Genomic DNA, 14,210 nt, shown 5'->3' with positions numbered 1-14,210 from the left:
AATAATGGTAAATTTTTAAAAATAAACAGGCAACTATAAATCAGAGACATTCTGCAGGGAGGCAGGAGAGCACAAGGGACTATGGTGATGGTGCAGGGGTGAACTGGTGGTGGGAATTTTATGGGGACTACACCTGAGAGAAGAAAGCAAACATTGTACAAAAATGAACAATGGTGTAAAATATATGCAAACAAATTATATTTTTAAAGTTCACTAAAATTTAGATTCCTTTCTTTTCACCCTCACCTCAATGGATTATTTTTCTACTCGGGGTGAACATAATTATGGGTATGCTCCTTGAAAAATCTTGTCACTTTTTGAAATTTATTTCATTTGCATTTATATGCTCTCTGGCGGGGTCTGGGGCAAAAAAAAAAAAAATCACTAGTATGGGAACAGCATTCTCTTGCAACTATCTATATCCTAGAGAGACTTAGCTGTCTTTTCATGCTTGATCTTCTCCTTGAAATAACACTATAAATCCCTCTAGAAAAAGGAGCCTGTAATATATTTCTCTTAATCCTTGAAAGCATTTAGTGATACTGTCTCTGTCTCATGCATAATAATATCATAGTATATGTATACTGAAGAGTGTATAAATGAAATAATCAAGAATCTCAAAGAGTACTAATTTTAAATTTGTAACAAGGCAGTATAATTCTCTTAAGAATGAAAATGTTCTCAGTCATTTTCCCTACTTCCTTAAATAAATCCAGACGGTATACTATTTCGGGTAGATGTATGATGCTGCTAGCTACATCCCTATCCTTAGACTTCAAAGCATCTTATCCTGTTTTCTTCTTGGTAAATTCAGTTTGAAAATCTCCATCGTTTACTATCTGTCTTGTCGATGTAGTGTCTCCCCCACTCTGTTGCCATGTCTCTTTCATACTCTCACATATACATACGTACTTTTTACACGATATATTTTTCAATTTTTTTCTTCAGTGGATGATATTATAGTCACTAAACTAATACATCTCTTATGTACCGTACCTCTTACCTCATTGCCTCCCATCTTGATTTTTTTATTACTTAGAGTTTTATTCATTTTCATGTACAAGAGATGAAGTATCCATGGACATGTTGCTCTTGCGATTACCTAAAGTTAGCTTTTACTCTGAAGGCTACAGAGGACATAGTAGCCAGGGCCCCAGCTGCTGGCTGTGGTGGTGAGCATACCCATTTGCAGAATCTCCTGCATAACAGTGATAATTGGGTTGGTAATATTCCACCTTACAATTGACTTTATTTTTAGTTGGTTATTTAGTTTATTTCGAGTATGTGACTGACAGGTGCAGGAAAGTCATTTTGATATTGAAAGGCAGAGTGCTGCCCTCTTGGGATGCCTGGAATCTGCTGAGCAGACCAAAGAAAACCCCTGCCCTTAATTTCCAAAATGGTCTGACTTTTACAGTGTGAACAAACTTCCAAACTTGGGAGAGCAGCTTCCTGTGAGAGAGGCGAGCAGATGTCCCACTAACGGCCATGCTGGAAGGAAAGCTACTATGAATATCTTATGGCACCATGGTGTCTAGCCTGCTGGCTGGCAGCATTTTCACACCTCAGCCTGAGTTCTGAACCTGTCAGACAGCATGTTGGATATACAGTTTCCTTAAAAGATGAAAAGTTAGCTATTTAGTAAGTCTGAGCCACTTGTTGAAATGACTGAACAAGAAAACAAGAATTATCAATGGCCGACTTCCAAGGTGGATTGAGTCCCACAAACTAAGTGAGGAGACACTCAGCCCTGTCCCGCATTCTGGACAAAAGAGGCATTCACAAAAAGTTCCCAACTCCAAAACCTATTCTGAAACTTGAGAGAAGTTGGGACAATGTTATCTGGACTAATATCTCTATTACTTAGCAACATAGGCAAGAGAAGAGAAAGAACGTTGCAAATTACCCATTGCAATTATTCACATAACAACAATTACCTGAGATGACGGATAAACAGAATTTTACTTATTTCTGTGAGACAGTTGGTATTAAGCGAAGTGTGCCATTAAGATCTACCTGAATGGGCTCTCCAGTAACAGGATTCATCACTTCTTTTGCAGAAAGTCTCATCCCCAACGCAAAATTAGCCACTCTTTGAGCGTGACTTCCAATAGGAACTGGCACGCCCCCCACCACCATGTAAGCGTCTCCTATTGTTTCCACCTGCAAGGGAAGAAAAAAGGGATTCAGGGGGATTCTAAATCCTAGCTTACTGAAGATATCACACTAAATAATATCTTTAACTTTCTACTTATTGACAGAAATCATATTAAAGCTGTTAGTGGTGTAAGAAGTAAGAGGGAGGCAGCTACAAGAAAATTTCTCAAGAACCAACATTAGAGGGCCAATGGAATTCTGGCTTTTGGAGGAAATAAAACCCAGAGAAGATGAAGCTCCCTAGCATAGTTATATGTTGCAATATAGTGGGTATATGTCACTTAGATTAGACTCTCTCCTGAATTTAAAAAGTAGAATTATGCTCTGGATAAACAGTGTTGGCTTCTCCAAGACATCGTAGCACAGGGTTTTATAAAATAATTGCCAAATTTCTTCCAATTCCCTTTAGCTCTTCCTCCACACCCCACTCCTATCCATATCAACCCACACACAGTGAAGAGAGAGGCAAGAAAGACCCATGGCAAGCACCTGCCTGCCTAAGCACCCTGACACAGACATGCACCCCAGATATACTTACTTTGTAGACATCATGGACATTGGTTAATCTGTCAAACTTGGAATACATAGAATTTAGCATATTCACTATTTGGATAGGTTCGCAGGCAGCACAGATGTTAGTAAATGTCACCACGTCACTGAAAAGGATTGTGCAGGTTTTAAATTCTCCTGCAACATAAACCAGGTGTCAGTGATAGCCAGACATATAGAGAGTAATTCTATGAACTCCACATTCAAGTGCCCGTTGGCTGCTTCCTCCCTATTAATTCCTTCTGTGGCCATTGGGCAGTGAACCCCTTTGGGTCCCCAGGATCTAGGTCAGCACTCCAGCAGGTTAGAGTTCACCACACAGTCTGGTAAATGAACACACGCCTAAGACAAATGGAAAGTGATAAGGAGTGAATGTGACGTCTTCCCTCCAGAAAGAGGTGGTCCTCCAGAATGATCCTTAGAGGTACTCCATGATTTCATTAATGTGGGAGTTAACACTCAGGTTTACAGTGAAGACCCCTATTCATGGTCCCTGAGCAAAGAAGCCAGTCTCAGGACACAGTTTTAAATCCTTGGAAAATACAACACATGTCCTTATAATTAACACAGTACATGTGTGAGAGGGGGCCAGGGGTAGACAGGCCAGTTAATTTAACCCGTATTTCACTCCTATTTATGTTTACTATTCTCAGTGTAGACGGGGGAAAATGAAGATATTCAACTTAAGTAATTAACCAACGATCACGTTGCTAACAAAGAACGGAGCCACAATTCAAACTTAGGTCTGTCTGGTTTCACAGGCTGTGCCGCTACCCACACAAGCACACTGTTTCTTGCTCAGAGGCTGTGAAGGGTAGGGACTGCCTCACCTGCGGCGACCTTTTTGCCCTCCTTTAACTGGTTGGCCACGTGCTCAGGCAGCATGGCATAAAGCAAGGTCTCTGTTTTCTTCTTTTCTATGGCTAAGTGCTTGGAGAGGATACGCAGCTCCTCCTTCTTCCTCTCGAGCTGGTTGGACAACTCGATCTCAGCCAATCGCTGCTGGTTTAAGAGGATGAGATCCCGCGTGGTGTCATGGGGGGCGATATCAGAAAGATGCATCTTCCGTTCTTCCAGCTCTTGCAGGCTGCGGAGCTTTGGGGAGCACATGTATATCATGCACCGCATGGACTCCATCCAGATCATCTGGCCTTCCCAGCACAGAAAGAAAGAGCACCAAAATAGCGTATCGCAGGTAGATGAGGCTCGCTTGCCAACTGGCCCCCCTTTCCCTCCCACCCAAGGTCCCACACACACAACATGCTTTCTACCCCTGCAGTCTCATTTCTTCCCTTTAACCTAAATTGCATAGAAGTTACTTATACTTCTGACTTCTATGTATTCAGCTCTCCCAATTCCCACTTTGCTCTCTCCATGGCTGCTTTTCTTTCTTCAAGCTACCTACTCTAACACCAATCTGTCGGTGTTTTCTTTACTCTGTCTTTCTGTTGTTGATGGTGCTAAGCAAGTCCCCCCTCCCCAAAACTTTGCTTTTGGGGACTCACCTGATTCTGCTTTCTCTCTGAGAAAGACCTACCCTACTTCTTTTCTTTAGGTTTGGTATATTTTTGGTCCTTTCTTTTTACTTTTTTTTTTTTTTTTTTTTTTTGCTTCTTCCTAAAATATGGTGTCTTGTATTCTTTTGCATCTCATACTTGCATCCTACACTAACACAATGCTGCCAATGAAACTGAATTTGCAAAGAAACCTTGCTTCTTGGCCTCAAGATACATGTCTCTTGAAAAAATAGATATGCTTATTATCTTTTTATAAAAGCAGTACACATTCATTGCAGAAAATTTAAAAAGTGAAAAAAATAAGAATCACTCATAATCATACTACACTGATAATTATACCCCTGATGTGGATATCTGGTGCTTCCCTTTTATAGTTTGAATTTTTTACTTAAAATACACAACAGATATTTTCCCATAGCATTAAATATAGAAATTGCATCATTTCCCCCTGGTTTCTTTGATTATACTCGATTTTCTTTAAACAAGAAACCAGAATTGATCATGTCTAGTTTATCATTATGTAAACAATGCTACAATTGACAAACTTGAGATGTCAGTGTATATAATCAAGGTTATTTTGTTAAAGGATATATCTTTAGATATGGGATTACTTAAATAATATACTCATGTTTAGATATTTTAAGACATATTGCCAAATTGCCTTCAAATGTGACAACTTATACTCCTATCAATGGTGATTTTTCCCCCATTACTAATTAAGTATTTGTACATCGATATCTGCACATGAACTCACCTTCAGTCCCCTCTGAAAATCTTCTATTTCTTTATTAACACTTTTATCACATATATATATTTGATCCTTACTATGTGTTAGGCACACAATTTCAGTTATTAAGGATATAGCAATGACTCAAACTGACAAAAGTTCCTGCACTCAATGGATTTACATCATATATTTTCTCAGTGAATCAAACCTCATCAACACCAGTTAATTAACAAGGAAAGTTATTAATTATCCCAAATATTACTCCTTTTCAACCCCTATGCCCAGTGACCAATTTCTGCCTTAATAATCTTGTGAGTCTCCTCCCTGATCATATCCCAGCCCGTAAGTCTTCTCCTCTGCATCTCAGTGGCAACTGCTCCCAGGTCTCCCAATCATCCTTCCACTACACTTCACACGCCTCTAGGCTGATCACTCTCAACCAATATTCTGATCATTGTGGACATTTAAAAACCTATCCAAGTGCATGATAGCATTCAAGTCCCCATCTTGCCATCTTCCCTCACAACACTCCACTCTACCACTGACTCAGGGTTCTGTGAACATTTTGTTTTCCTCTCAGAGAGCTCTACAGCTCAGCCTGTGCTGTTGTCTGGGAGATCTAATAGTAGGCCTAATGAAAAGATGGTTCAAAATATGCCAAAAGATAAAACAAACTCTAATAGCTCTAAAAGCAAACGCTATAATACTCTTACAAGAAAACATAAAAAAGGTTTCATGTCACTATTTGGAAATGATTTTTTGGATGAGACTAGGCAACAAAAGACAAAATAGATAGATTACACCCAAAATAGAAAGCATCTGTACAACAAAGGACACAGTCCACAGAATGAAAAGGCAACTCTATAGCTGATATATCTGAAGAACTCCTTTATTCACCAACAAAGAAACAGTGGGCAATGGACTTGAATGGCTCGTTCTCAAATAGATTTATACAAATGTCAATAAGCACATGAAAAATATTCACCATCACTAGTAATTAGAAACGTGCAAGTCGAAACCACTGTGAGATAGTATTCCTGACCCATTAGGAATTTCTCTTTAGGAACAAAAACTAATACCAATAAAATATAATAAGTACTCATGAGGATGTAAAAGAACTGGAAGGTTCGGCAACACTGATGGAGAGTAAAATGGTGGGGGCAGCTATGGGAAGCAGTACAGAGGTTTCACAATAAGCTTAAAAATAGAATTACATAATCCAACACTTCCATTAAATATTTTTGAATATTACTAAAGTGGGTCAAAACTAGGGATATAAAGAGATGGGGTCATAGTATATTATTCACAAAAGTCAAAAAGTATAGGCAGTCAAGTGCCCATCAACAAGTGACTGGATAAGAAACACATATACACACAATATAATTAAAATAATATAACAATGATTTAGCCTTAGAAAGCAAAGGAATTCTGACTTAAGCTAGAATATGTATGAAACTTGAAGTGAAATAAGAGTCAAAAAGGACAAATATTTATGATTCCACTATAAGAGGTACCTAAATAGTCAAATTTATAAAGACAGAAAGCAGAATGGTGGTTGCCAGTGGAGTAGGGAGTGAAGACTGTGTTTAAGGGGTACAGTGTTTCAGTTCTGCAAGACATAAGAAGTCTGGAGCAGAACTATCATAATGATTGATGGTTGTATAATAAACATTAAGTAATCATGTACTTAATACCATGGAATTGTGCACTAAAAATGGTTGAAGTGGTAAATTTTATGTTATAGAAATTTTATCATAATTAAAAAAAAAACACCACTAAAATGTGTGTTCCATTACTAGGAGAGCAAATAATCAGATTGCTATATAAAGGACAGGCATGAAATTAATACTAATAGTACCACAGGTATCCTGGACATTTGGGTTATAGACACCAGAATTTTATAAAAATATAACTAGAGTCTATTTACATCTAGACTCAATATGGTTGAAGAAATAAAATACATTATTTATAGATCAAGTCAAGTTGAAATGTCAGAATAAAACAACTGTTTTAAATGTAGGCTTTGTCTCACTTTCTAACCCAACTCTCTTGAGGAAACTGAAAGAGTGGGCCTCTTCCCTTTCTGACCATTCCCTCAAACTAGGGGTGGAACGGAGTGAGTTAGTACCTCGAAGTTTGAGCGTGGGCTGACTCTTCCACACTTCGGGCATCATTTCTCTTCGTGCCTTCAGGACAAACTGACTGTTGATAAACTTGCAGATGCTGAAAATGTTGAATGTAACTTGGGGGTGAATGATGGAGAAATACTCATCTAATTGAATCTTCCGGGTTTGGAGTCCTGGGACATACTTCTGAATATTCACTCCAGCTTGCTTGACCCTAAGCTAGTCACAGAGAGTATGCATAAGAAAGCAACCTGCATTATAAACTTCCCTTCAAGCATCATTGTGAAATACAGGGGAGTATGGTGGGATAAACACCATGGAAGGAATCACATTTTTTAAAAAATCAAACCTGCAGCAAATCTCTGCAAGAGAATAATAATTTGGGCAAGCTAAAAAGCATCCCAACTAGCAAGGAACAAAGATTAAAACTTGTTTTGTAAAAGAACTCTCATTTCTTCCTTTCTCTCTCCCTCTCTCTCTCTCCCAAATTCTGCAACCCTGTCTGTCATGAAATGTTGGACAGATATCTTTTATAGATCCCCAGGGAACACACAGAAGGTAGAGTAAAATGAACATTATTTATGTAAACTCTACAATGCCAGCACAGGCTACCCAGTAATACTTAAATTACTAACAATGGGTACTCTGTCAGGCTAAAAAAATCAACCTCAGGGCCCTCCCTGGTGGCACATCTTGTCAGGACGCAGCACTGCAAACTAGCCGTAGTTGCTTTAGTGCAAGTTTGATCCCCAGCCCTGGAGGTGATCCACATGGCACAGCAGACCTCTCCTGTCTTGCCATTTGTTCCCCTCAACAGTGTACTTCATCATTCAGCCTGTTCTGCTCCCTGCTCTGTCTCTGGTGAATCCTTTTCACCACCTCTGCACCTCTGGCCTGTACTCAAGTTTGTAGGCATAAATGAACAAATATTTTAAAAAAAAAATCAGCCTCAGCTTGTGGTAGAATTGTCATTAAATTATCTGTTATTCTATGTCCAATTTTCAAGAATGAAGGGAGTATTTAAGTAGATCAGTGTTTAAAATATTATCAGAAGCAGGAATAATCACTGTGGTTCTAGAGAAAAGTCAGTACGATTCTCCTTATTTCTTACAGGGTTGTTTAATTTCCTTGGTTTGATGAAGCAGAGTAGGACCTCCGATGACTAAACTTCCATCGAATCTATATCCTGCAGTCGACAGGTAGGTGGGAATCAACATGTCTAGGCATTCAAATATCAGAGAAAATTCCAGGGATTGAAGGTATTTTAAGTGACATTTTGGACCAAATTTATTTTGTTTAATGACCCTTTAAATGAGTTATTAGCAAGTCAGTTAACACACATTTTATCCAGAAAACTGGTAATGACCAGGCTTAAGTGGTCACTGTCACAGTGCCCACAGAAGAGTGGCAGGAGCTGGCACAGACCTCTGCTCTACCTTCAAGAGGCGAAAACAGAGGGTGGTGCGAGGCATCTATGGGGATCACAAGGATGGGGAGGCATGTTTAGAACCTTCCCTCCCCTCCCATGGCCACTGAGGTTTTTTTTTTGTCTCTTGATGTAATGATTTTCTCTAATGGCAAAATGGCTCAGGCACCACTAATTTGAGCCTCTTGGGGCTTCCTTCTTCCATGTCAATGAAGAAGAGCCTGCATTTTGGTGTCTGGGGATGCCACGATGTTAAAGCTCCCGCCAGGCTAAATGCTAGTCACAACACTGAGTGATCCTCAGGAACTTGACAGTTCCCACCAGCCTCAAAATTTGACTATACAGTATACTCCCTCCCCAAGTGGAATTACAGAGGGAAATAACTGCTTACTGATTCATCAAATACAATGTGGAAAGGAAAAGCATTGCAGAATGTCTTCTCTTCTATCCAGAGCCTCTCAGGATAAATCGGCGTGAAGGTGTTCATGAGATAGCCTGGATGTAGAGAAAGAGACACTGTTGGCAGTGCCCGGCACCACCAGCCTGGCACAGAGCAAGCTTAGGCTCCCATCTGAAATGTTTCACAGGCAGAGTGCAGTCCTGGCTCTTTATTGTGGGCTCCCTCGGCGTCTCCAGATGGCCACGGCAATTCTTTTTCAAAATTATAACAAACAGAAAACTTGCTACCAGGTTGAGAAGCCCTTCTGCCCGCTGCCAAGTTTCTGCCCGCCACTGAAGAGTTTCTGGGCCAATTGAGTACGTCTTGCCATGAAAACAGAGTCGCATTGAGCCGGTGACAGCTAGACAATGGGCTAGCAGAGCTGAGCGTGTGCGCCCAGCCCAGCGTCAGGGACATTTGCCATGGAGCTTTTTAGACTGACAGTTTTGGGTGGCACATGAAAATTTAACCAACAGCCCTATTTGGCAGGGGGTAGAAATTCGAAATGGAGCCTTTTTGATATGAAAATCTCCTAAACAAAGGATGTCAATTGCATGTTTAACTTGCTTGCCAAGGGCTTGAGGGACTCAAAATGCAGCCCTTTGAGCACTGCAACCCTTCTCCCAGAGGCTTGTCATCCTGACCGGAGGGCGAGGGCGGCGGGAAGTAGAGCTCTGTAGCAGAAGGCCTGGGCTGCTCCACCCAACCAGGTATCAGGTGCTAATTGCCGGAGCAGCTCAACAAGGACAGTTAACAGTGGTGCCTGCACCTTCATTTTCCAGGTAGAAGTTGGAAGACCTTGCCCCAGGCCACCTGCGTTTTAGGGACAGAGCTAGAAATCTTCTTTTTAGACTCTTGTCTCAGTGTTCTTTACACAACTAGACACAGAGGTTAAAATCCCCAGAATTTCAGGCCATTCTAGAAGACCTGAATCCAGAACAGGAGCTGTGGAAAATTCATTGTTCTAGTTCTCAATCCAACCGCCAATAGGGACTGATTCTATTTCACTCTTCAGTGGCTTTCTTTGATGACAACATATATAAAGGGAGCAAGTAATATGTGACACTTTAAAGTGAAAAGCTAGGTCTGCCAAATCCATACTCTGCAGAAATGCGTAACATCATAGTCAGAGAGGATTTTGTCATTGCCAGCACCAAGCAAACTGCTCTGAGAACTGAGGCCAAGGGACTCCCCACTCACCTTTTCCGAACATGACTATACTTCTCACAATTTCCCAGTGGGATTTCTTCACAGGACAAACAGAGACACTCAAGTATTTCTCCTTCATTCTCAGGAAAGCTGCATCCAGGGCCTGAAGATGGCAGGGAGAGAAGTAGCCCTGTCTGGTCAGGTGACTGGTCATGTGTGTGGTCATGTGATTGACTTGGTCATTAGCTGAGGTGAACAAGCCCATTTGCCCTGACTGGAGCCAGAGGAACGATGAAGCCTTCCAGACTTGTAGCAAGACTCTATGTCCTGAGACTTCTATGTCCTAAGGACTCCTCATGACATTCCTCTACCAAAGGCCATAAGACCTTTGCACAAAATTTGAAGGGAGGGGGCCCTCCTTGGTAGTGCAACAGGTTAAAGCGCAGCACTATGAAGCTATCCATAGCCACTGCAGCACAATTTTGGTCCCCAGCCAGGGAGGTGACCCACATGGAGTGGCAGACCCATCCTGGTGCACCTGCTGCTCCCCTCAGCAGGGTGTTTCAACCTATCTGCCTGGTCTGCTCCCCACTCTGTCTCTGGTGAATCTTCTCACCTACCACACCTTTGGCCTGTACCCCAGTTCTTGTATGCATACATAAACAAATATTTTTTTAAAAGATTTATTTATTTGTGCATACAGAACTAGGGTACAGGCCAGAGGCTCAGGAGCGGCGAGAGGCTTCATCAGAGACAGAGTGGGGAGCAGAACAGGCAGATCAACGGAGTACACTGCTGAGGGGAGCAGCAGGCAGGTCAGGAGAGGTCTGCCACGCCATGTGGTCACCTCCGGACAGGCGGGGATTGAACTCATGCAGAAGTGGCGTTAGCTTCTCAGTGCTGTGCTTTAATCTGCTGCGCCACCAGGGAGGGCCATAAAAAATATTTTTTAAAAATGCTCACGAGAGGGCTGTCAGGAAAATCATGTATCTACATCTCTTCCTGAGGCTGTAGTGAACAGTGAGGAGACTCTGAGGTGGGCAGAATATCCTAAGATATAAACATTGAAATCACAGGAGTCACAGACTTATGTGGATATTTGTATAAACTCTGTGGACCAAAGAGCTGTGCCCCTAACCTATGTGGCACCTGCAGATAGGTCACTCTACAAGATACAATAGGCAATCAACCACAGGGTCAGGTGTTGGCTCCAGATTCCTAACAGGTCCCAGATGCAGAAGTGGACATAAGGACCATGAATGGTCAATCTAATTTAAAATCTAGGAGCATTACAAAGTAAGCCAAATCCCAAGCCCTTTTTTATTGGCACTGCTATTAGTAAATGTGTTCCAGGCTAAGGTATGTCCCCAAATCCTCCTATTATCCATGTTGCCTTAACCCACTGGTTCTCATCTAGGAGAACTCTTACCTCACACCCACCTGGGGACACATGGCAGTGCCTAAGATAGTTTGACTTCTACAGCTGGGCACTATTTATACAGGTTGACTGTATACAGCTGTGCTGTATACAGGTGGCCACAACTGAGGGGATGGGGAAGGGTACAACTAGCAGTTGGTGGGAAGATTTATGCAGATGCACAGAACAGACCATCTCAGTGGAGAATCACATGGCCCAAACTAGCAATAGTGCTGAGCTTGAGAAGCGCTGTTTTGATTCCAGTACTCGATGGTCCAGCTTATGCTGTTCTCTGCATTTTCTAAGACAGGAAGTACCTCCAGGAGGAACTCTGCTTTCTGAAGATACAGCCAGCCCAGTACCTCTTGGTCTCGCTGGATGTCCTCTCCATCCTGTAACTTCTGTGGCTTTGCCTTTCTCATCTGTCTGTGAGGTTTCTCTACCACCAGAAACACGACATGCTCCTTCTTGCCTGTCCTCTCCTCCTCCTTGTTCATGTCAAGGATATCCATGGTCACATCGATGTCAAAGAAGTCTTTGGCCACAGCCTCAATGATACCTGCAACAGAAGGATGCTTAGTGTGAGGGATGGCAGAGAGCAGTGGTGTCAGCAATTAAACCATACATGGCCGATTAGTCAAGGGTTCACCAATACCAGGCCCTGCATCAAAATGGGCAGCATATGACAGATAAAAAAATGAAAAAAAAAAAAAAACATCAACAGCAGAGATTTCAGCAATACGTGCGTGACTGGATGCGAGATCTGTCCCTGCCAAATGCCAGCTAACCCTGCCACTTTAACTTCTAGTTAAACATCAACTCATCTGTTTACCTCAGGAAGTTTATTTCACCAAACAAAGTCTAGAAATACTACAAGCAAAACTCAGTTGTGAAAGCTGCAGGGGGGTCATGTTTTAAAAAGAGTTCCTCTAGAAATCTGCCCCAGAGTTACAGTATAAAGCACAGAGAAAGCATCTTGATATGAAGATGCTCATCACAGCACAACTCAGATGCAAAGAAGCGATGTGAACTCAATGTCCAAGCACATAGGACTTGTTATTTGAAATATGTAATGTTACTCAAGGATTGACCATGGTAGTTTTAAGCACTCTATGAAAACATGGACAAAGCTATTTTTTTTTAATGATGAATACAAATTGTTGACACAAAATAATGCATGCATTATTATCACATCTATGGAATATCCTGCATAATTCCAAATGTTGAAATAAAAAGGAAAACAACTCCTTTTGACACGTTGAAAGCTTACTTTCAAGGTTCAAAGACCTTGGGAGTTTATGGTTTAAATGGAGAAGAGTCAAATTTCTTAAAAGATGCACTTATCCCCAGCGACATGCCTTCCTGGAGAATTTCTGAGGAAGTCCCCACAGCTCTGATGCCATGGACACACCCCCTTACCTGGCACAATGTGGCACAGACCACTTCTATCAGAGTAATAATGAAGAAGCATCCTCCCGTCTGCATCTCTCTCCACGCGAAACGATGGTGCATTCATCTCCTGGTAAAAAGACTCAGTATGTTACTCCCAATGAATATGAGTTGGTTAAATTATACTTTTGAAGGCTTATGAAACAACAGTACTTATCCTTTACATCCCACAAAATTATGCTCCAAACCCCTGCTCCAATCACATAAAAATAAAATCTACCATGGTTTTGGCTCCTAGATGTCAGGCTTTTATATTATGCTTACCCTCCTAACCAATGGCATGTGGTAAGAATTATGTCCATTTTAAAGAGGAGGAAATGGATTTTCAGGTTAAGCTAAACTCATGGTAGAATAATGTTTTGATCGTCTAGTGAGCCTTTCTACTATGCTATCCTGCTTCTGCTCACACTCCCAGGAGTGGCTGGCTGCTGTAGCCTGGCTTATGACCAAATAACCTCAGACTTCTTCCCTCTCAGCAAAAGCAAGCACTCAGAGGAATTTTCAAGTGAAGATGAGTTCATTTCTTGCTCTGGAAGGATTACACCATTTGTGGTATAAAGTTGCACTTTGGAAAATCAAGATACATTAAGTGAGATCATCTTAATCTGGGAATACATTTTGCCAATCAAGTGGCAAACCTCAAGGTATATGGGTGTAGGATGAGGACGAATTCTTTACTGTGGTGAATCCCTCCGAGAAGCAATTTGCTCCCTGCTTTGTTTGATTGGTGGGCATCTCAGCACCCAGCTGACAGCTTTTGGTCTGAGTAAAGGAAGAGAGAAAGAGGGTGGATTCTTTTGCTCTCTTCCACGAGGGGTGAAAACCAAAGTTTTTTTTTAACTCCAAAATATTTTTTCACATTTCCCAAAGCATACACATAAAGTATGTGTTTTTGTTTAGAACTTTACTGAATCTAAATATATGAGGCAGCATATATACAAAGCGTATGATAAAAAGGGAAATTAAATGTTATTTAAAAAATGATATAAAACCCTACATAGTAGAGAAAAGCCCAGAGCACAGAAGGGCCACAGTGAAAATCAACATATTGCTGCGATCACCTCAGCATCCCAGCTCATCCCCAGCCCAGGCTACATCTGAGACATACTGGTCAAAATCTGTGCTTTTAATACTTCTGGTCAGTGTGTCTCCAGCTATCTAAATAATGTATGATTATATTTTCATTTCTTGATTAAAATAAGGCTCATAAAAGTGGAGAATCGGGGCAATGGGAATGTAATGAAAAGCAGGCAA

General features: G+C 41.2%; 1 protein-coding gene across 1 annotated transcript in view; it reads right to left on the bottom strand.

Moving 5' to 3' along the window:
• The window catches only part of LOC101632034 (guanylate cyclase soluble subunit beta-2-like), a 32,109-nt gene extending 18,818 nt beyond the window's left edge, over window positions 1-13,291 (bottom strand). Inside the window, exons 1-9 of the mRNA XM_012723176.1 lie at window positions 13,221-13,291; window positions 12,927-13,026; window positions 11,870-12,066; window positions 10,142-10,253; window positions 8,894-8,997; window positions 7,079-7,295; window positions 3,537-3,857; window positions 2,696-2,844; window positions 2,017-2,163 (exon numbers count right to left, since the gene is read on the bottom strand). Coding sequence (XP_012578630.1) covers window positions 2,017-2,163; window positions 2,696-2,844; window positions 3,537-3,857; window positions 7,079-7,295; window positions 8,894-8,997; window positions 10,142-10,253; window positions 11,870-12,066; window positions 12,927-13,026; window positions 13,221-13,238 — 1,365 coding nt within the window. The 5' untranslated portion in view covers window positions 13,239-13,291. The remainder of the gene's footprint in view (window positions 1-2,016; window positions 2,164-2,695; window positions 2,845-3,536; window positions 3,858-7,078; window positions 7,296-8,893; window positions 8,998-10,141; window positions 10,254-11,869; window positions 12,067-12,926; window positions 13,027-13,220) is intronic.
• Between the last annotated feature and the right edge of the window lie 919 nt (window positions 13,292-14,210).

This window comes from Condylura cristata, unplaced genomic scaffold (assembly GCF_000260355.1).
Source record: "Condylura cristata isolate star-nosed mole 26May11 unplaced genomic scaffold, ConCri1.0 scaffold00010, whole genome shotgun sequence".
NCBI lineage: Eukaryota > Metazoa > Chordata > Mammalia > Eulipotyphla > Talpidae > Condylura > Condylura cristata.
This window is presented reverse-complemented; position numbering and strand designations above follow the sequence as displayed.